This window comes from Canis lupus, chromosome 23, assembly GCF_011100685.1.
Source record: "Canis lupus familiaris isolate Mischka breed German Shepherd chromosome 23, alternate assembly UU_Cfam_GSD_1.0, whole genome shotgun sequence".
Lineage (NCBI taxonomy): Eukaryota > Metazoa > Chordata > Mammalia > Carnivora > Canidae > Canis > Canis lupus.
Window position 1 is genome coordinate 12629783 of NC_049244.1, and position 23455 is coordinate 12653237.

At 45.1% G+C, this 23455-nt stretch overlaps 2 protein-coding genes and 1 long non-coding RNA gene across 6 annotated transcripts in view; 1 reads left to right on the plus strand and 2 right to left on the minus strand.

Annotated features, from left to right (window-relative positions):
• The window catches only part of CMTM7 (CKLF like MARVEL transmembrane domain containing 7), a 72851-nt gene extending 72598 nt beyond the window's left edge, over nt 1-253 (minus strand). For both annotated transcript variants that reach the window (XM_038570611.1, XM_038570610.1), the window contains exon 1: nt 95-253. In XM_038570611.1, the coding sequence (XP_038426539.1) occupies nt 95-244 (150 nt within the window). In that variant the 5' untranslated portion in view covers nt 245-253. The remainder of the gene's footprint in view (nt 1-94) is intronic.
• Nucleotides 254-412: 159 nt separating this feature from the next.
• Nucleotides 413-17677, plus strand: LOC102153394. 2 transcript variants are annotated; one of them, XR_005376898.1, is made up of 3 exons: nt 413-2210; nt 10881-11028; nt 15420-17677. It is a non-coding gene; the product is annotated as an uncharacterized LOC102153394 (long non-coding RNA). The 2 variants fall into 2 exon arrangements; XR_005376897.1 differs by having other exon boundaries at nt 413-956.
• Nucleotides 15999-23455, minus strand: part of CMTM8 (CKLF like MARVEL transmembrane domain containing 8) — a 109773-nt gene continuing 102316 nt past the window's right edge. For both annotated transcript variants that reach the window (XM_038570612.1, XM_038570613.1), the window contains 2 exons: nt 18073-18189; nt 15999-16450 (listed from right to left, as the gene is read on the minus strand). In XM_038570612.1, the coding sequence (XP_038426540.1) occupies nt 16367-16450; nt 18073-18189 (201 nt within the window). In that variant the 3' untranslated portion in view covers nt 15999-16366. The remainder of the gene's footprint in view (nt 16451-18072; nt 18190-23455) is intronic.

The following is a 23455-nucleotide window of genomic DNA, read 5'->3' on the forward strand; positions in this document are numbered from 1 at the left end:
CTGCCGCCGCCGCCGCCCGCCCGCCCGCAGCGCGCCCCCCGGTGGCCCCCGCCCGCCTCTCCGCCAGACCCGGCCCGCGCCCCCGGCCTCTTACCATCTGCGCCACTTTGAGCAGGGCCGAGTAGGTGCGGGGGTACACGGGGTCCAGCGGCCCCTCCGAGGCCCTCGCGCCCGGCTGCCCCGCGCCGCCGCCGCCGCCGCTGCTGCTGCACGTGGTGCGGACGAGCCCGGCTCCGTGCGACATCGCGCGGCCCCTGCCCGCCCGCCCGCCGCCTGCCCCCCGGCCGGGGCCGACCGGCCAGATAAGCGGGGCGGGGCCGGGGGCGGGGCCGGGGGGCGGGGCGCGGCCGAGGGCGGGGCGGGGCCGGGGAGGGGGCGGGGCGGGGGCGCGCGGCCGCGGGGCGCTGCTGGGGCGGGGCGCACGCGTCCGGGGCCCTCGGAAGCGGGCGGCCGGGCCACAGCGGGGCCTGAGCCTCCTGGGGTTTCGCGTGGGCGCGGCTGCGGCTGCGAGCGGAGGCTGCTGGACTGAAGTAGGACTCAGCACGCGCTGCGACGCCCGAGCCCTCCGGGTTCGGCTCCATTAATTTCCCTGCGCGTACACCTGTGTGGCCACCGCCCGCCCAGCAGAACGTGCCAGCACCCTCCAAAGGATCCCTCGCGCTTCTTCCCAACCTGCTTCCCTTCGTCGCACCCCCGGAGCGGTCCCAAGCCTCAGGCATCCACACTATTCTGCTTTTTTGTCACTATAGATCCGTTTTTGCCTGGTTGTGGACTTGTTATACTTGAACTCGTACTAAATACTCTCATTTGGCTTCTTGCACTCGATCCTGCATTTCAGACCTTCCTGTTGTACCTAATAAAGCTGTGGTGAACATTCTGGTAAGGTTTGCTTTGGTGGACTGAAGCTCTTGTTTCTCTGGAGTAAATACCTCCGAGTGGATTTACTGGGGCACAAGGTGAGTTACGTTTACTTCCATTAGATGCTGTGAAACAGTTATGCAAGTGACATACTGTATACCGAGAGAGGCAGCGCAGGGAAAGGAGCAGGAGAGGGACAAGCAGCCTCCATGCTGAGCACGGAGTGCAGCACACGGCTGGATCTTGCAACCCTGAGATCATGACCTGAGCCAAAATCAAGAGTTGATCACCCAACAGACTGAGCCACCAGGTACCCTCTGGGTTATTTTTTGAACAAAGACAGGCCCAAATGGGGCTACCACAATGTAATTAATGTTATCGGTGTTCCCTTTGAGCAGACTGTTCCTGTGGCTGAACTTCTAACTTCATTTGTAAATGACCCCAGAAATCTGCATCTCAGAAATATAATGCCTGATCCATCCTATTAGAAGACCATCATCAATGTGGCAAAGTCTTGGTAATTCTAGAATGTGGAGATATTCACCCACTCTATTTTGACATGCCTCAATGCCCACAGGCCTGAAGTTGATGTTGCATATCATTTTTTTTTCTGTAGATTTACATTTTTCACTCCAGTCCTTTTTCAGGGCTTTCGAATCCACAACGGAGATGATAGAGGGGGTCATTGTTGGAGGGAAACACAAAAACCAAGCACTGGATAATTTCTCCTCCTCCAAGAGGCCTTGATCCAATTCTCCACCAATCTTCCAAATCAGTGATTTTCAATGTATGGTCCCTAGACCAGCAGCACCAGCGTCCCCTGGGATCTTGCGAGAAATATAAATTTTGGGGCCACACCCAGAACTGCTGAATCAGAAACTCTTGGGGTGAGGCTCAGCAATCTCTGCTTTGACAAGCTGTCCCCTCACCTCCCACATGATTCCGATGCATGCTGAAGTTTGAGAACCGCTGTCATTTCCTGAATCCACTGGAGTTGAGACTTTGCTGAATTTCCTTGACTGCTTTGGCCAATGTGGCCGTCCAGCCCCACCAGGAAATAATCCCTGCTAATGGCCACTCTATGTTAATCACTTCATCATGTTCACTTAACAGCTTGAGCAAGATGCTGGGCTGTACAAGGGCCGGGTGCTGGCCTGGTGTGCAAGAAAAGGCTCCGCAGATCAGACGTGCTGCCATGCACACTGAGATTTCTACACTGGTGTGATGCCTTCTCGGTGTGAAGGGCTGCCTCTTGGAGGAGTGAGAGGTTTAGGCAAAGGACTTCATAACCCCCTTTAAAGATCTCACACTCTAAGAGAAAGCCAAACAGATGCGTGGTCTTCAAGTAACTGGTGAGAATTCACGAATTTCCCAGTTTTCCTTTGTTCACCTACCCTGAGAGAGTATAGGTTCCAGGGTTTCCGTTAGAGTATCACTGTCTGACTACACCTCATTTACACCAACGTAATTATGATGCTATCTCTGGTCAGATATAATGGAAGGATATAATAAGATGAGAGCTGATTCTATTAGTCACAGTGCTTTTGGGTGCAAGGGACAGAAACTAAACTCAAGCAAAAAGAATTCCTTGGCTTGTGTAACTGCAGTACAAAGACCTGAAACCTATCTCGGGCACAGGTGGATCCAGGTGCTCACATCAGGCACGGTCAGGACTTATTTTCTTATGGTTCTGGAGGCTGGAAGCTCAAGATCAAGGTGCCAGCAGGACTGACCTCTGGTGAGGCCTCTCCTCCTGGACTGTAGACAGCCACCTGCTCACTGTGTCCTCATATGTCCTCACCTGTGTATGTATGGGGACAGGGGGTGTAGAGAGAGAGAGAGTTGGGGTGGGGGAAAGATCTGATGTCTCTTCTTTTTCTTACAAGGATACCAGTCCTACGGGATAAGGGTCCCACCCTTATGATCTCATTTACCCTTAATTAGCCCGTAAGGCCCCATCTCCAAATATAGTCACATTGGGGGCTAGGGTTTCAACATATGAATTTGGGGGGGAGGACATAATTCAGTCCATAGCAGGCCTCTAATCCAAATATGGGTCATGGCTCTATCTTTTAAACAACCATTATATCCAGGGGTTAGATATTTTTATTGAGCAGGCCAATTTCCACCTACCCACATAGCCGCATGTGGGTAGCTCTCCAGAACCACAGGAACTGAATGGGGGAGGGCTGATTCCCGAAAGGAAAATCAGGGTGCAGGTCTCAGAAAGGGGAATGAATGAATATTAGATAGTGTTATGGCCTGAATGTTTGTTTTGTCCACAAATTCATACGTTGAAGCTGTAACCTCCAGTGTTTTGCTATTTGGAGATGGGGCCTTAGAGAGGTAATGAGGGTCAGGTGAGGTCATGAGGGATTAGTGCCCATGGCATTTGTGCCCTTATAAGAGCACCAGAGAGTTCTTTTTTTCCCTGTCTGCCATGTGAAAATACAGCAAGAGGGCTGCTGTCTGTAAGCCAGGAAAAGAGCTCTCACCAGAAACAGAATCGGCTGGCAACTTTATCATGGACTTCCCAGCCTCTAAGACTGTGAGAAAATAAATGTCTGTCGTTTAAGGCCTCCAGTCTATGGTATTTTGTTATGGCAGCCCAAACTGAGAGAGGAAGGCAAAAGCACCCATGTCTGCGACATTCTTCTAATACCTGCATTTAAATCCTTCTTGAGTTATTTTAGAAGTTTCTTAGGCTCAGAGGGCCAGCCAGACTTTCAGGCCCTTCTGAGGAACATCAGGTGTCCCTAACTTCTTGTCCATATCCTAGTGGACCAGGATGGCCCATGAGCCAGGAGCAGCCCATCAAGGGGTTAGCCAGCAGCATCTGGAGTAGGCCTGACATGCTGGAGAACTTTGCCTAACAGAAGCCCATCAGATCCTCTGTGTTGAGGAATCTGACTTGGAGGCACTGGGAGGGGTGAGCAGTGGCAAGTAGAGGCAGCAGAAGCCAAAGGAGCACAAGAGAAAAGGCAGTTGTGAGGCTGGAGGGCCATGGTGGGAAAGAGGGAGGACTGAGCGGAAAAGAGTGGCTGAAACCCAGTGGATGGAGAGCCACGTATGCTCATTACTAAGAACCAATAAGAAACCTGGTCCTTGGCTCTAGGCAGGACCCTGAAACCTGTCTCTGCTACCTGGCTGTGTGGCTGAGGGCAGGACTCTGGAACCAAACCACTTGAGTTTGGCTCCTGGTTCCATCCCTTGCTAGACATGTGTCCTTGGGCAAGTTACCCAACCTCTCTGAGCTTCCATTTCCTTGACTGTAAAGAGGAGCAACAGAACTGACCCTCAGGGTAATTGTGAGACATGAATGGGATAATATACACGGATGGTGCCTCTAATAGTGTTTGGCTCATAATAATAAATGTTACTTTTTTTTTTAAAGTTACTATTGCAGGGATGCCTGGGTGGCTCAGTCAATTAAACATCCCACTCTTGGTTTCAGCTCAGGTCATGATCTCATGGGTTGTGGGATGGAGCCCTGCCAGGCTCTGAACTCAGCAGGAGTCTTCTTGAAGAGTCTTTCCCTCTCTCCCTCCCCCTACCTGTGCCCACATGCACGCACGCGTGTGCTCTCTCTTTCTCTCTCTCAAATCAATAAATGAATCTTTTTTTAAAAAAGTTATTATTCCAAGGGGTGCCTGTGCAAGGCTGGCTCTGTTGGAAAGCATGCAACTCTTCATCTCCAGGTTGTGAGTCTGAGCCCCATGTTGGGTGTAGAGATTATTTAAAAATAAAATCTTAAAAAAAAAAAAAAAAAAGAAAGATAAAGAAAATTCCAGGTCCAGATGGTTTCATTGGAGAGTTCCACCAAACCTCTAAAAATTATTATCCCTTATGTCCTTATGTAGTCAAACAAGAAGGCTCCACCATCTGGAGGCTGAGGGACCCCCAGTGGGTTGCTGTTTCCATAACCATAAGAATCCGAGATCATTTTTATTTTTAATCAATTAATTAATTAATTATTTTGAGATTTTATTTATTTATTCATGAAAGACACTGAGAGAAAGGCAGAGATGTAGGCAGAGGGAGAAGCAGGCTCCAGGCAAGGAGCCTGATGTGGGACTTGATCCTGAGACAGCAGGATCACATCCTGAGCCAGAGGCAGGTGCTCAACCACTGATCCACCCAGGCATCCCCCATTTTTAAATCTATCATCTATCTATCTATCTATCTATCTATCTATCTATCTATCTATCTACTTATCATCTATTTATATATTTATTTGACACAGAGACAGAGCACAAGCAGGGAGAGCAGCAGGCAGAGGGAGAGGGAGAATCAGGCTCCATCCCAAGACCCGGGGATCATGACCTGAGCCGAAGGCGGACACTTGACCAATTGAAACCATCCAGGCACCCCTCGGAGACCATTTCTCAGGGTGAAATAAAAGACTTTCTGGATCTGTAATAGAATGCCAGGCAATCTGAATAACCGAAAGAGCTTCTGGGGGAAAATTTTACTGGGAAGGGGAGGTCAGGGAGAAAGAGGATTCACCGAGTTATTTGTGACTCCTGCTCCATTCAGCAAATATTACAGGACACTTCCACAAGCCAGGCAGAACAATTCATAGAAGAGGAACTCCCTCACCTGGGGAGGTTGTAGCCTATAACAATATGGGGGAACGGAGTCAGGTAATAGAGGGAGCTTTGACTGTCACCTCCTTGGAGCAGAGTCTAGATCTGGACTGAAAGTTTCCTTGCTCATGTCTAGTGGGTAGCAGAGTGCCTGGCCCAAAGCAGTGCCAGATACTCTTACATGTAACTTGATGAGTGGCTTACATATTTGTAAGATTAACACAGAGCTGCAGGGCTGGCTCACAGCAAGGAGTAACCAGTCTATCCAGAGTGGGGAGGGGAAAGGTTCATGGAGGTGTTGGCGCTTGGTACCATGTCTTGAAGGGTAATTAAAAATGTGTTGAGTAGGCAACAAAGGGAATGGCATGCCAAGGCAGGAGGCATGAAACAGCACCAAAGAATTCAGTGAATGCTGTTGACACTGATGACGATGACGATGAGGTGTACGGTCATGGTGGTGTTGCCCTGGTCACAGCTCCTTCTCTGACACATTCCCATCTTGGTTCCTGGGATTCTCTGCTGGGAACGTCTGAGAGTGTCTTGCTTATCTCTCCCTATTCTGTGCTGTGATTTGCAAATTAGAATCACCTGTGAAAAATACATCCACCCAGGCTCAGCCCTGGGGATCCCAATCAGGGTGCTCAGGTAGAGCCAGGACATCCATTTTTGGATGGTGATGTTGATGCTTTGAGAACGGTTGACTGGGCAAATTGCCAATGGTCCAACAAAGTCCAGCTGACATGTCACCAACTGTGGGGAGCCTTCCTTGAGCAATGAACAGTCTCCTGTGGCATTCATTCAACCAGCATTTATTGAGTCTCTACAAAGTGCCAGGCTCTGTGTTGGACATGGAGATACATGTTCTTCGGCCTTCAGGAGCTTCCTAGGAAGAAGGAAGTAGCTGGAAAAAGTTGGCAATTTAAATACACTATGGTGAAGGTTAATGACAGGTAAGAGTAGAGTGCTGTGGGACCCCCTGGGAGACACTTTGCTGGGGAGTGGTAGGGAACTTAGGGAAGGCTTCCTGGATTGGTGGTTGGAGAAGAGAGTTCAGATAAACACTCAGTGGGTAAAATGTATCAGAGGGCATGAAGTTCATTGAGGGCTGAGCATGGGGCTGCAAAAGAGGGGAAAGTGCTAGACGAGGCTGAAGAGGTGGCAAGACAACATGGTAAAGACAGGTGTGGCCCCCCACTCCTGTGTGTGCACCCAGTCCTGCACCTACAATGCAAATGTCTGATGCTCCACACTTCAGGCTTGGCTGTCTCTTCCCAGGCTGGGAGATTCTAGAAGGAAGGATTTATGTGTAGAAACTCCATAGTCGGGGTCATGCCCTTGGGTTTGGATCCTAACTCTGCCACCTACTAACTCTGTGAACTTGGGGAGTTTCTGAGCCTCTCTGGGAGTCAGTGTCCTTATCTGGAAAATGGGGATGAAAATTTGTACCCATACTTCCTAATCCAATTATCATCTGCAGCATATCAAACCACCCCAAAGGTCAGGGGCTTACAATCATTATTATCCCATATGGTTCTCATGATTTGACCTGGCTTAGCTGGGTGGTTCTCGCTTGGGGTCTCACACAGTTGTGAGTTGTAATGAGATGGGAGTCAGAACTAGAGCCACATGAAGGCTCAATTGTGCTGGACATCCTAGAAGATTCTCTCACATGTCTGGCAGTTGATGCTGGCTGTTGACAGGAAGCTCAGCTATGGCTGTCAAATGGAGTGCCTGCATGTGGCTTCTCCATGTGGTTCGGGCTTCTCAGAGCACGGCAGTGAGCATTCCAGGAGGCAGGGCAAGGACGATGCCAGGCCAGTTAAATGCTATGCCTGGAACTGGAATATAATCAATTCCTCCATATCCTACTGGTTAATGAGTTCACAGAACCTGCCCAGATTCTAGAGGGTGGTAAAATAATTCCACCATTTGATTAGGAAGTCGTATGGTGACACTACCAAGCCATCTTTCGAAAATACAACCTGCCATGCTTTCTATGAGGATTAGATAAATTAAAGCATGGAAAGCTCTCGGCACCATGCCTAGCACATAACAAGTCCTCTGAAGTATGCAGGCTCTTCTTGGCCTTTATCCTGACATCCTCAGCACCAATCACAAAGCCTGGCACAAAAAAGTGCATCTTTATTATTTTTCAATTTGATAATGGATAAACTATTTACCATGTATTTATGTTTAATTGTCATGCAGCCCAAGAATAATTGTGATTCTCATTAAACAGGTTGGATCGATCTCCCTGTTCTATTAAATTAAAATTAAGTCTGAACATGCATGCTCAATCTGCATTATTTGTTGTGCATACGGAATGATTCTCTATCGAGAAATGGGGGAAAAGTGAGAGAAAACATATCTAGAGAGTCAAGAAAAGAGTAGTGTGGAAAGAGCACTGGATTCAGAGTTAGCAGACCTGACTTGGGATCCGGTGCCTCGGAAGCCACTCTGAGCATAGATCTCACCTTCTCATCTGCAAAGCGAAGGGTGACGCAGCTTTCTGCCCAGGGCTGCTGTGAGGCTAGACTAAGTTAAGATTATGCTTGTTTGGGCATTTGGTACAGGTTAGTGGAATGGGAAACAGGCTGGGATGAAAGCTGCTTGGGCCTGGCAGGTTGGGGCACTGGCAAACAGGTGCAAACAGCATTTTAAGCCAGGACCTAGCAAAAGACAAAACAAAACAAAATCAAACCCCAAGCACACAAAAAAGCAAAAACCTCAGGGTTGCCTTTGGTTCATGTTTGCCCTCTTGGCTTATAACTGTCATCCAGTCTATATGACTTGTCCCTCAGAAACCCAAAAGAGAGGTCTGTGCATAATGGAGGGACAAGAAACATTGCTAGGACTTGCTTGCCCATTCAAGGCATCTGTCCTTTGTTCCAAGCCTGCATTTGAGAATTTGGGACTAAACTGCACAGGTGACTCCTCATTACCTCCCTGTCCTGCCCAGTGTGTTTCTGGAAAAGCCACCATATGGTGGCTTGTCATTGAGTATACCAGTAGCCCCTGATGTTTGTCTGTTCCAATATGATTGGCAAGGTGAGGTCTATTGGCCAATGTGCACATTATGACATTTGATGGATCAGGCAGTGAAGGCCGGCCTTACAGTTTTCTCTCATTTTGTTCATTTCCTATGTGTTTGCCACATCTCAAGGAGACTGCAGGCTTCCTGTAGACAGTGTGGTTTGTGAATGCTCCTCAATGGTTGTAACTTGAGTGGCTTACCCATGTTTTGGGGACTGTGCATTCTAGGAGAGGTGGGGCAGGGGGAGGACACCCTACTTCCTTATGCAGAGGAGGGTAGGCATAAAGATCCTGGTTTTGTTTGTTTGATTTCTGGAATAAGGAGATGGGACTCAGGCTGCTGCTTTGCCTGTAGGTGAGGTTGTCTGAGCCTCAGTGTCCCTTTTGTGAGCTGGACAGGTACCACCTGTCTTTGGTGATAAAGGAACACACAAATAGAAAGAAAAATTTGCTATTTTTTTTTTTTTTATGATAGTCACAGAGAGAGAGAGAGAGAGAGGCAGAGACACAGGCAGAGGGAGAAGCAGTCTCCATGCACCGGGAGCCCGACGTGGGACTCGATCCCGGGTCTCCAGGATCGCGCCCTGGGCCAAAGGCAGGCGCCAAACCGCTGCGCCACCCAGGGATCCCAAAAATTTGCTTTTTAAGATAATGTTTTCTACCAGAATCGGTACTCCTTCTATGAAGTTATCAACAGGGGGGAAGGAAAAAGAGGGGGGCGGCTCTTTTTCCTACTTTATCCATGGGATCTTTCGCAGATGAGAGAAATGGGGGCCAAAGAGGACCATGCTTCCTTTCAAAAGGAGACTGACAATGGGTATAGTCCCCTGAATGGTTTTCAGGCAATTGTTCTGGGGGCCACTGGGCTGCCTTCATAAGGTGGACTTGAAAGTGTTAATTGTCCCACAGATCATGAGGATCTTGGTTTTTCCAACCTTCTCAAAACCACTGCCTGCTCTGGTCTTTGATTTTAAAAATATTTGTTATTTTCCAACTATGAATGCATCTCCTGCTCATTATAGAAAAATAGGGGAGATTCAAAACAATGAAGAAAACTAAAATCACCCCATGATCCCACAACTCTTTATAATATGGTTTGCTTTGCCTCTTCTCAACTCCAAGTTATATTATAAACGTGTTCTAATAAGAATTCCTCACAGTTTTCAGTGGCAACATCGATTTGTGTGTTCACAGACAACTTATTTTTCTCCATTATGTAATCTTAGAAAGACAGCACTTTAACAACTGATCTTCAAGTTAATAACCAATTTAGCAACCGCAGTTCAGCACAGCCTGAGAAATGTGTTAAAAATACAAAGTTAAATCATTAATGATGGTGCTCACCAATTCTGATTCGGAATGAACTTGAGAGTGCATTCATTTCTAAAGGCTTGTTCAATGGACTTATTTATTTAGCCATTCTTCTGTTAGGGTTTTAGTTGATGCAGTTTTTTTTTTTTAATTTGTTTTTATTTTAAGGAAACTCTGGGCCACATGCGGGGCTTGAACTCATGACCCTGTGATCAAGAGTTGCATACTCTACAGATTGAGCCAGCCAGGCATCCCTGCAGTTTTTTTTTTTCTACTTATATAAGACCAGGATTAACATCTTTGTGCATGAATGTCAGGCTCCTAAGAGAAGCAACCCGAAGTCCAAGGGAATGAATATTTTTAAGGCTTTTCATAAATATTGCCAAATAGATTCCTGGAAATGTTGTATCACTTTATCCCCACACCCTATAAAGTTTCCACCTGCTTCTTTTCCTCACACTACTGATGTTTTCAGTGGGCTAGGCTGGAGGAGCTGCAGACCGGGGTAAGACCTGCACGATGTCAGCCCAAGCCATTCCAAATACTCATGGTGTAACCTTGGATAGACTGCTGACAATGAAGTCTCACCGTCCTTATCAGATAAACGGGGCTGTGGACACCTGCTTTATCTAAGACACAGATGTTCTGAGGACCAACTAATGCATGTATGCAAGTAACTTGTCAAGTATAAAATTGTAAGTTGACTCATCTGAAATTTTTGTAGGTCAAAGAGTCAAATATTGGCAACTTCGTTCAACCCAATACTGTATCATTAAGTGGCTAGAGGTTGTTAGGCAATTAGTCATTTATGCCTTCCAGAAACTAATCAGCTAGTTGTGTTTCCCCAGGTACCTCGCTCAGTAATCACCTGGTAGCTCTCATTATTAAGCGCTTTCTGACATTTGTTTTCAAGCACCGCAAGTGGCTCCACGGATTCAGCTCTTCACCCGCAGGTGGGTCCTTGGTGGCCTGCGCAGTGCTGGGTCCCCCTGTCATGCACAGAGCACTCACTCACCCACACCTCCCTCACATTCTGACGGCACTGGTTTCGCAGCCACTCTCAGCTTGTTTTTAATCTGCTAATCCTTTAAGGTCTTTTGGGACTCTGGGTGAACTTCCCATCATCTTCACTGAGCCAGATTGTATTCCAACTGCTGCGCTGAGCTCCAGAGGGAAGAGGGAGATGAAAATGCACAACCCAACCTCTGCAACACGTCACAGACCAGCTGGGAGAAAGATGGTAATAAGCCACTTGACAGCATGACAGATGAGGATAGGGGCCATAAGGGCATTTCAAAATGCCCCACGGTGTTTTTCTTTTAGAATTAACTTTATCAAGGGGTAATTTACATAAAACAAAAATGCATCTTAAGAAACAGTTTGTGAATTTTGGCAAATATATATGCATATGTAACCCCCACCACGATCAAGATGTACACTATTTCTGTCATCTCAGAACATTTCCCCGTGCCACTTTCTAGATAATTTCCTCCACCTCTAATCTCAGGCAGCTGCTGATCAGCTTCCTATCACTACAGATTTGTTTTGCCTGTTTTTTGATTTTCATATAAATAGAATCAAACATTATATATACATACATACATATATATATATAGTTAAAGATTTCATTTATTCATTAGAGAGAGAGAGAGAGAGACACAGGCAGAGGGAGAAGCAGGCTCCATGCAGGGAGCTGGACCTGGGACTCAATCCCAGGACCCCAGGATCACGCCTTGGGCTGAAGGCGGCGCCAAACCGCTGAGCCACCGGGCTGCCCAAACATTATATATTTTTTATCTGGCTTCTTTCATTCATCATAGTATTTCAGTGATTCATCTACATTGTTGCATGTGTCTAGTTTGATCCTTCTGGTCACTGAGTCGGATTCCATTGAGTGAATGCACCATCGTTTGTTTATTCTGTTTGGTAGTCACTTTGGTTGTTTCCTGTTTTGGCCAATTATGAATACAGCAGCCATGCATATTCTTGCCTAACTCTTTATGTGGACATATTTCTCTTAGGTAAATAGCTAGAAATGGAATTGCTGAGACATCTTGTAAGTGTATGTTTACCTTTATAAATAATTATACTATTTTACAGTCCCATCAGCAATGGATGAGAATTCCAGGTTCTCCATGAACTTGTCAACACTTGGTATCGCCAGTCCTTTTAATTTTAGTCTTTTTGGTGGGTGTGATGCAGCATCTCATTGTGTTTTTAACTAGAAAAATAAGTACCTTGTTCCTGTTAGAGTTGAGGCCTCACTCTTATAGGGTTGTGTTCTTTGGCACTAAGACACAACTTACTTCCAGAGAAGGAAGCCATTTCTCAAGGATAACTAATTGTCTTTGAGATACAACAAGGTCAAGTTTTCATTATAAGTTAAAATGACTGGAGGCCATATTTTTCATGTTTCCTTCACACGCTGTCTTAATATCACAGTGACCAAAGTCAGGTCATGAAAACTCCTTTGAATCCCCATCCCCCTCCTGTTTCTCTTCCTAGGATCTTTCCAGGTTATCACTATCCTTAAACAATAGCTTTAGTGACCCGAGAAGGCCTGAGTCACTCTCTCAAGTGGCCTCTCAAATCTATCTTTCTTTCTTTTCTTTTTTTTTTTAAGATTTGAGAGAAAGAGAGAGCTTGAGCACATGGAGGACATTGGCAGGAAGGGGCAGAGGGACAGAGAGAATCTCAAGCAGTCTCCCCACCGAATGTGAAGCCTGATGTGGGGCTCGACCTCACGACCCTGAGATCATGACCTGAGCTGAAACCAACAGTCAGATGCTTAACTGACTGAGCCACCCTGGTGACCCCTTTTTCTACCTTTCTATTGCTGGAAGTAGTACTGGAACTAACACTGACTTATATATACCATCACTATTGTCATCTACTTAGAGTCTTGTGATGATTATTAGAAGCTAAATCAGAACCAAGGTGTTACACATTTGCTTGAAAGCCAGGTTGCCAGGATGTCCTGTGCATTGGTTAGGATGCATACTGTTGCAAGTAACAAGAATTAGTTCAAGCAAAGTGAGTCTAAGTGCTCTGTCCTTGCAAACGCCAGAGTTTGACAGCATGGATTCTGTGGCTCAATGATGTAACCATGTAGTTTCTTTTCATCCCTGTGCTCTTCCTTCCAGTCACCTTCATCCTATGATTGGCTCCTCCTGTGGTCACAAAATATTTACCAACAATTTCCCGCCTACTCATTTGCTCACAACTCCACAACAGGCAAGCCCTGAGTCACATGCTCATCCCTGAACCAATCGGTATGGCCAGGGGGTGGGATCAGCTCAGCAGAGCCACAGGCCCCCATCCTAGGGTCCTTGGTGGAGTCAACTTCCCCCAGGACGCTGGGACATAAGTGAGTGGGTCTTTATTGAATCAAAGCTAAGATAACAAGAGGAAGGAGGAAAGATGTGGGCCAGGCAGCAACAAGGTCCACTACACTTCCTGGATTTAGTTATTCTGAATATTCTAGGGAAAAAAACCCCTCTGTCATAGACATTGAAGTTTTCTCAAAACATACCTTCCAAATGCAATGTCTCTCCGGTCAATCACTTTCTTGTCAGCCACCTTCCTTAGTTTCCGAAGTCATCACTCTACATTGCCAGGCATATTCCCTCAAGCCTGATCCTCTTTTCTATATCAGACACCTAAGTTCCCCTGCCCCCTAACTTGTAACCATACTTATTCTAATCTTCCTCATTACTCTCAGCCATCAACATGGGGATAGTTATCCTACCTTCCTTCACAACCATCTGCTTGCGACTTGCATTTGGCAGCAGCACACAGCCAGAACTTCTATGTAAGGCCAAGTTAACAAATTCTTCTTAGGCTGTCATCTTATAGGGTATGTGTTTGCTCGTGTGTCCCTAGCCTTGTATGCCCAAATTATTTCTTCTGTGAAAAATCCATCTTTTCAATTAAAATAAAATTGTCTAGGGGATTAGAAATACAAACTTTAAATTGATTTTCTACCCAGGGCTGTATCTTCAGTTAGTATTTTTAAATGTCCATGCTCTATGCAGAGATGACTTTATGTATTTAAACTCTCTTGTGTGCTGATACCCTGAAGGGATTTTTCTGTGAAAGCAGCAACTTTTAAATGCACAAAAATAACTGATATTGAACAGTATTATCTCTAAGTTTTCTTAGTTTCCAAATATTGGCTAAATATTTATCTTTTGGGGCTGTGAGTTGGACATTGCAATGATTAATTGCTTAAAGTATATCATTGATTCACTATAAGTGGTAAAATATATCAAACTCAAAACCCACCAAGCTTCATCAAAGAGGACGTGATGGTTTTGGGAGAGCAGATGGTGAACACAGATGCCAGAGAACAGTTTAAGCACATTGTATACTATCCATGTAATAATACTTTTCAAACCCCAGAAACCTATTCTTTTTGTTTTGTTGGCTATATTTCAGTGGCTTTTTTATTTCTCTTTCTTAGAAGAAAAATTGAAGCAGTTCAAAACTTACAGCTTTGTCTAAACAGAGAATCACTTTATTGTCTAAAAACCCACACTTAAAAATTCATGAACAAAGTCAATATTCAAAAGAGGAAATATGAATTTCCTTTCAGTTAAAAAATTAATTTTGGGGGGTTTTGTTTTGTTTTTTTGGCAAACTCTCAGGATAACACACAAATGGTTGAGCTCCTGGAAAACCACAAATACAGGCAACAAATGCCCCTCCATGGACACAAATGAGTACTGTTCTCTTGAAATAGATCTCTTTGGTGCTACTGGTTCAAGACCTATAGTTGCCTTTTTGGAGAATATTTCAAAGTGGTTTATGGAACTTCTCAACCTAGAAGTTACTTCCTATAAATGGGGCATGATTATAGAAATCATTCACACACACACACACACACACACACACACACACGCTCTCACCCCACAGGGAGGGGGTGGGGAGAACATAAAACAGGCTTCTTTCTTGATGGCTGTTTCCAGAAGTTTCCAGAAACAGACACATCTGGAGGTTATAGTTTTTCTGCCTTTTGTGGAACTCTGGTTGCAATGCAAAGCACTTAGAACACTCACAGAGTACATGGAAAGCGAATATGCCTCTGTGTGAGAGACAGAGAGAGGAACAGAGGCAGAGCACACAAACTCTGACCAGTGATTTCCGCTTTTCTTGCAAAATCAGCGAGTTGGAGGCTGTCCTGGTGATGGTGAGGAATGCAGTTTCCAGAGGACTGCAGCCCTATCACCTGCAGATCCGTGTTGCTAAAGCTCAACTCTCATGGCTTGCTGCATGTTGGACTCAGAGTAGCCTTCTATATACCCAACACCCATCCACAACCACACAAGTGGTACCCTACACTCACCTTATTCTTGGCACCCCCCGCCCTCACTACCTCTTTGGATCCAGAACCCAAGAACAGACTTCATCATTGTTGTCAAAAGTCTGTGGTGGGTGTTAGACCCAAAGAAATCTCAACTCTCCTATGCAGAGGTAAACAAAACAGTTAAACAGGAAGACCAACCAAACAACGGACAACAGAAAGAAACAGCACTGCCGGACAACTGTAGGAGAGTGGAGGCCACAGGAGTTAGCAACCAAGACTCACTGTCATCAACAATACTAACGTTTCTGTGTTTTTTTGTTTTTCAGAAGAAGCTCACATTGAAAAATCATCCAAGATACACTGCCGTACCAGCAAGAACCATACTGCCTAAACACACTTCCTCTAAATACACATCTGCCTTGCTGCCTGGGGTTCTTCCCACCAACTGATGGTATCGAATAATGATGCCACAAAATATTAGTTCTGGAGATTGGAGACATTTCAGTCCAGTGTTTTCCGCAAAGTATGGTACATGTGTCACTGTGGTCAGCAAGTATCTTAGAGTACATGCATGTATTTATCGTTTTAATGTTTATGCACTTATTCTAATATGTATTAGGAAAAAACATGCCACCAGCACATCAATCTGGGCACTCAGCAGCATCACTGCAAAGCCCATGTCTCATTCAATGCTTTCTGGGCCAACTGGTTAGCATGTGAGAATCATGGCTGGTGAACCCCAGTCTTGGGGGAGATGGGTCTCTCCTACCACCTTGGCCTGGTGGCTGTGGGCAACGGTATTTGGGCAATACTGCAATTGGGCAGCCCTGTGAAGACGATACCCACAGCACCCAACCTTAGGTTTTTAGCAGGAAGTCTCCTTTCTCAAATCAGACAACTTCCCCCAGATTTCGAAACATTTAATCAGAAAAGAATCCGGACATTTAAAAATTAGATTTACAAAATTGACACGGTCTTAATATTAGCAATTTCTCTATTATACATTGTCTAAGAAAATAAGGTCTATGAAGACATCAACAAGGTATTTAAGAATTCATTATAAGCTACAACAATTTGCAAATAAGTATCCAGTTTAATTGTAACAAACCATTGTGAACAAATTTAACTAAGTATATAAAAACATTAGTTAAATACAATTCTCTGGAAATATACATTATACCTACAGTTGTTGTTGTTTGTTGTTTTTGTTTTTTTTTTTTTTTTACAGTTAGACTCTTCTTGTTTCCTCCCTTTTAATTCTCAAAATGGCAAATCACTGTATGGTCCTGGATCTCCAAGCTATAAAACTGAAATATGTGTTTCCAGCATAGCAGATGGTGACCAGGAAGGCGAAGAACTGGAGAAAAAGAACATAGTAGAAAGAAGGCTTAGGGCACATTCTAATTAGCAAAAGTTATCATTTCACCTCCATTGAATCAGGCACTCATAGCATCCCTTGACTCCAGGGTTTCTCATCTAAAACTGCTTTATTGGTTTAATTACCTTCCTTTTGAAACAATCTCTGGCTACGCTGAATGTTTGGGCTTTTTTGGTTTTTGTTTGTTTGTTTGTTTTTGTTTTGAAACACATCTGGAAAGCTTGAGTTTTGCTCAAATAACCACAGGGTGTTCACTTCAGGGTGAATATGGTAGTGTGTATCTGAGAAAAGCACACACATTCCTAATTTAGTGCAGACAATTTTAGATCAGGGTTTAACCTCAGATTGCCATAGGGTCAGTTAAATAAAGGAGTCAAGTGGGTGAGGGGAAGCGATAAAGCCACATGGTGTGAATGGTGAGCAGGGAAAATGCAAGCTCCTTGGAAGGGGCAGCTACTGCCCAGTTGTGGCTGATTCTTGCTGTATGATAGCTTGAGCCCAGAGCTGCTAAAGCTCGTGATTTAAAGAAAAAAAAAAATTTTTTTTTTAAAGTAGGCTCCATGCCCAGTGTGGAGCTCAATGCAGGACTGAACTCAGGACCCTGAGATCAAGACCCGAGCTGAGATCAAGAATTGGACACTTAACTGACTGAACCATGTGCACCATGCTCTTTACCTTTAATATAGATTTCTGAATATAAATATAAGAATCGAAGGAACAGGGGTGTGGGGAGTGCCTGAGTGGCTCCGTTGGTTGAGGATCTAACTCTTGATCTGAGCTCAGGGTCATGAGTTTAAGACCCATATTGAGCTCCACACTGGGCATAGAGCCTACTTAAAAAAAAAAAAAAAAAAAAAAAAAAAAGAATATAACAAATGGCTACATATCATCAGTTTTAATATGATCATTTTGATATTCTTGTCGAACTGTCATCCCCACCCCCCTGCCAATTACATCTTTTGGGAATGTAATATTTTAACGCCAACTCAGAGAAACTTCTAAAATAAGTTTTGCAAATCAGAACTACAATACACATTTATGGTTCAAAAAATGCAAACAGAACAGAAGCACATAAATTAAAAAGCAGAAGCCCTGCAGGCTGCTCCCATCATCATCCAACCAGTCTCTGGATGGAACCTCTGTTGGTGTGTGCTTTTCTAGATATTCTCAATGCATAAATAAACATCTCTGCTTATTGAGTAAAAATAGAATCATGGTGTGCTCATTTTTTACAACTGTCTCCCCACTTGAACTTTAGTCAGTAGAATTATTCTTAGACTGCCTCAAATATTTTTTCTTCCTCACATAGTTATTTTGTTCCAGCTATTTGCCTTTCACTCAAGCTGAGTCTTTTAACCTCTGCATGCTTCAAGCCATCAGGAGGCCCCAGTAGTTTTTCATGCTTTCAAACCAACAAGCTAATTGCCAGAGTGTCACAACTGCAGGTGATGCTCTCCTGCCTCTACAGATCACTTGGTCCCCCTCCTGGATCTCCAGCCCCAGTGGGAGGAGGAGACCATGACCCTGACCGTGTGTGTGTGTGTGTGTGTGTGTGTGTGTGTGTGTGTGGTAGGGGGCAGTGAAAGGGCTTGTTAACTCACTGATGAGGCTGCCCAGCTGTTGAAGTTGTGGCTGTCCCTCTCGGGGGAGACAGAAGATGCATCCACCACAGCAGCTGAGAGGTATAAGATGAAGGCACTGCCGTTAAAGCACAGACCCTGGGGAGATAGACAGATGGAGTGGTCAGGGAGTGTGGAAGATCAGGGCACCTCTGGACCAGTCAGAACTGTATACCAGGTGTGAGAAGGGAGGCATCTGGACACCTGGAGGGGGCAGAGATGAGAGCTCTGAGAAGCTGCTCATCAGTGCCTTGGGGAGGAGAGGGTTTCACACCAGCTTATCCACAGTACACCCAGACACCACTCACCTGCCCCCCAACACACCCAGGCTGTCCCTTCAGCCACCACTCTCTCTCTCAATTTGCTCTTGATCCTTGCTTCATACAGATTTCACCCTTAGTGACCTTAATGACTTGCTGAGGAAGACAGGCAGCAGGGCCCCCCAGTGAGATCTGCCCAGACCATTGTCCCAGTAGCCACAGTTCTTCAGCACCTGTCCCCGACCCAGAACTTTTCCCAAAGCAGGCCCAGCTGGTCTTCTATTCCCTCCACTCTAAGCAGGGAGAGACATTTAGGTGAACTCCTCAATCCTAGCAGATAGTTCTTAAAAATAAAAAGAAGATTATACATATTAATAGAGTCCTTTGGGAACTAATCTCACCCCTGGCTTCATTTTATTTTTTTCTATTCTTAAAGAAGAGAGATATGTAAATCCAAGTAGATATCTGGTTTTCAGTTATATTTAAACTCTAGGAAATCATACTGTGAAATGTACAAAACTTGATCCTATCTGAACAAGGGTGAGAGGTAGTGGTGGGGTTGGGCAAAACTGATTCAGAAAACCAATGCTTTATACAGGTAGGAAGAGGGTGGCTCTCAGAAGTAGGTACTCTATGGTCTAACAGCTCTCCCTCAGTAATTCAAAGAGACAGGAATGGGTGAATAGATGGGGGGGGGGGGGGAGGGGAGAAACAGTATCTTCTTCTTGTAGGAGAAAGAAAGGCATATAGAATTTTCCAGATGCAAGTCCTAGCATTCTAAGGTGGGTTGTATATCCCAGTTACCTCCTCCATACTTGGCTTACATTATCTTGGGTTACAGACATTAACCTTTATGATAAGGGTCAGTGCCCACGATGCTCATCTGCCATTTGAAATGCATTGCCAGGGTGCCAGGGTGGCTCAGTTGTTTAAGCATCTGACTTTTGATTTCGGCTCAGGTCATGATCTCAGTGTCCTGGGATCCAGTCCCACACTGGCCTGCCTACTCAGCAGGAAGTCTGCTTGGGATTTTCTCTTTCCCTCTCCCTTGGCCCCTCCTCCTCTCTCTCTCTCTCTCTCCCCTAATAAATCAATTTGAGAAAAAAAAAAAAAAGAAAAGAAAAGAAAGAAATGTGTCCCCAGGAAGCTCTGGTTTCCCTGGATGATTCATTATATTTGTTGGCTGTGGGAGTTTTTTTTGGTCCAGGAACACATCCATGCATTTTTTAAAAATACATTTTGTTTTGTTTTTTTAATTGCACATCACTTCTAGAGCTTTGTACATTTGCTCTTTGCCAAGTAAAAGACTCCCTGCCTTTTTAAAAAATGCTGAAACAATTACACATAGTTACCTCTGAGGAGTGGGAGACAGTTTTCATTTTGTGGCCTTTTACTGGTAGCAGTTAAGCTTATTTTTATTTAATAAATTAGCTATGTATTACATTTGAAACATTCAACTGCTTAAGAAAAAAATTAAAAAGTATGCACATTCATGTAATCAAACAAAATCAGTCAGGACAGAACAATCTCAAGTTAAAAAGTCAGTCTACTCCTTTCACCCTAACCCTTTCCTTTGAGATATAAACAAACACCCAATTTTATACAAACCTACAGCCATATAGTTAGCCAATTTGGTGAGTTGTTTTTTTTTTTGTTTTTGTTTTTTGTTTTTTTGTTTTTTTGGTTCTGTTGGGATTTCTTTCCTTCATTGAGAAAGATACTGAGAACAATTTTCCATGTCAGTCCTAACAGATGGGCCCCATCTCATGTCATGACACGAATACCTCAGATTTTAACTTTTCCCCTATTGATGGGCATTTGATGTTCCTAGTTTCCCCAAGATTACAAACGCTGTGATGAGCGTCTTTAAACATGTATTTGGGGACACCCATGCATGTCCAGTCCCCCGACACAGGTAGAGATGAATGAGAGAGCATTTGGAGAGGCCAGTCTGGCCAGCACCACCCTGACCCAGGCCCTGGGCCTTGTCCCTGCCGCTGTGTCGGGGAAGGGCCTGGAGAGGGAGTGAGGACAAGACTCCCTGAGGGTATGTGGCCCCATCCCATACTAAGTGTGGCCCAATCAATTTATCCAAGGAAATGAGAAACTTTATCTCACTTGGAGAGAAGTGAGGAGGGGCTTCCTTCCCCTGCACGCCACCCCTCAGGGTCCTGCTAGGTTCTCACAGCTTCCATTCTGCTACATCAGGGCTGAACATATTTGTTCCCGTCATCTTCCTAGGACTCCCAAAGTATGTACGTCTTGGGGGATGCCTGGAGTGGGAAACTAGTGAACATAGGTGGAGGGAAGAAAGAAAAAAGGGAAAAGAAACCAGGGGCTGAGATTGTTACAGAGGTTAAGATAAAGAGATCTGTGTGGCTACAGAAGTGAAGGAGGGCAGCACAAAGCTTCAGTGGGCCCTGGAATAGCACTGAACTTCACAGAAACACAAGGTTGTACTGCTCTAGAGAAATAGGACCTGAGTCCTAGACTCTCCAAGTGGAAAGACCGTTGAGCCCCTGCAACTAGAATGCCAGTTCTCAAAGTATCCCTGGGCCACAGGGAACAGAGAACAGATACAGGGTGTTACAAAATGCTTCCAACCATTCCTTTGTAGAAGAAGGTGGAGGGAGGCTATTCTTTTCTGAAATTTGATCCCACTTTTGTATAAAATGTCCTTTTCCCCCCCAAATAAAGGCACACATAGATAAAAAGCCTCATAGAGCTGGCCCTCTTATTGACCCTCCATACTAGATTCTTGGTATCCACAACCTACCAAACTTAACTGCTAAGAATTACTCATCCCTTCATAGTAGAGAGGACGCAGGTTCTTTCCATTTCAGAGATTTCCTGAAGGCTAGAACCAGGGCACCTGTGTACCCTGGAGCCAAGCAGACTCCAGGGTTGACGACTATGGTTGGCATCAGGGGACCTGCATCCCATTCCTATCAAAATCCTCTCAGTGTCTCAGTTTCTTTACCTGCAAAATGGAAATAATCCATCCCGTCTTTGCAGTTAGTGTGAAGTGAAATGAGGTAAGAGATGAAGGATCCAGCATGACCTCTGGCACACAGTAGGTACTTCAAAAATGGTGGCTGCTATTGTCTACAGAAGGAGGCCATACCCTCTGCCCTGGGTACTATGCCCTGTACTGCTCAGAGTGCTTGCAATGAAGCCAACCAGGAGGGATGAGTTGCAGAGGATGAATCCTCAGAAAATGCATTTGTAGGTTCTGGTGCTTAGTGGTCTGAGGAGGACAACTATATTGCTTTGAAGTTTTAGTTCAGATCAGATTCATCAGAAAGCACATCACAGCCTCGCTGGGTAAATGGTATTACCCAGGAGCTCAAAGGTGCTCACAGGAACCCGCTGTGGTTTCTGCTCCATGTTAAGGATGGACATAGTAACTCTGCACCTATATTCTCCTCGAATGCATTAAGAAAAATGCCTATTGTCAAGCTAGTTCCAGTGTAAAGCTCATGCCTTGTCAAGCAAAGAGCTACAGGCAAAACTATGAGACTCTGGTTTTTGTAGTGTCCCATGTGCGGTCTCCTGGCCAAGTTCCCTGTGGACCAAAGCCTGTTCTACTGATCCCTTCTCTGCAATCTTAGACTCTCTACTGCTCTGAAAAATGGAGGCAATGTAGTCTTTATTAACCCTCTTAGCAGGAAAATGCATGTGTTCTTGCAGAAACATTACCATGTCTGATTATGGTGTTGCCCCCAGAGTCAGGAGGAGGTGTCACCTTATGTAGTAAGTGCACTGGATTCCTTTATTACCTTTCTTAAATTGGGGGGAAAAATCTTGATTGCAGACATATCTGGCTTAAAGGTTCCAGGCAAGGGATGTGGGCCTATAAAACATTGTTTCCTACACTTTAGGTGCCTAAGAATTATCTGGAAAGCTTATAATAGAGATTGCCAGACTCTCCATAGAGTTTCTGATTCGGTAGGTCTCGGGCAGGGCCTACGGTTTCTCATTTACTCCCATGTGATGCTACCAATCCAGGGACTACACTTTCAGTAACAAGATTCTAGAAGGTTCATTCTGGCACCAGGAATCTATCAGCTGCCTCAGCAGAGTCCTGGGTGGGCCTGATCCCTGCCATGCTCTAATTTGTGTGGGACATACAGTGAGGGCCAGCATCTGAACCAGTGTGTTCCTGCAAGAGGTTCTACTGGGGACAGGTCATAAAGATCTGAGACCTTAGTTGTTACACATGAAAACTTTTCCCAGACTTCACTTTGGATATCCAGTTAACACTGCTTACCCCACTCACAAATGCTTTTGAGAGGTTGCAAAGGGGCTTCTTAGAACAGGAAAGAAAAAACCCTCAATCCAAAGTCAGACATGTTTGACCTGTAGCATCTGCTGGTAACAAAAGAAGTTTTTAATATTTGGCTATAAATATTTTAAAAGTGAAAGAGTTCGCACAAAAAGCCAAGACTTCTGGATTCCCTTAGGGAGGGAAATAAACAACAGAAGACTTCACAATTCTGGGATGCCTGAGTGGCTGAATGGTTGAGTGTCTGCCTTCAGCTCAAGTCATGATCCCGGGGCTCTGGGATAGAGTCCCACATCAGGCTCCCCGCAGGGAGCCTGCTTCTCCCTCTGCCTATGTCTCTGCCTCTCTCTCTGTGTCTCTCATAAATAAATAAAATATTTTTTAAAGGTTCTTTTTTTAAAATATTTTATTTATTTATGAGAGACAGAGAGAGAGAGACAGACAGACAGACAGAGAGAGAGGCAGAGACACAGGCAGAGGGAGAAGCAGGCTCCATGCAGGGAGCCTGACGTGGGACTCGATCCCGGGTCTCCAGGATCACACCCTGGGCTGAAGGTGGCGCTAAACCGCTGAGCCACCCGGGCTGCCCAATAAATAAAATCTTAAAAAAAAAAAAAAAAAAGACCCAACAATTCCGAGAGTACGCTGCCAACTCATTTCTTCAGAAAGTGAAGAATATTCCCCAGTTGATTAAGATACCAAACAAGCGTGTCTGGGTAGTGAGAATTCAACACCCACTGAGTTCAAACTCACTTGCATGACCTCTCTAGTCTTTTCCACACACGAGGTGCAACCTCTCTGGTGGAGGTTGATGGTCTTG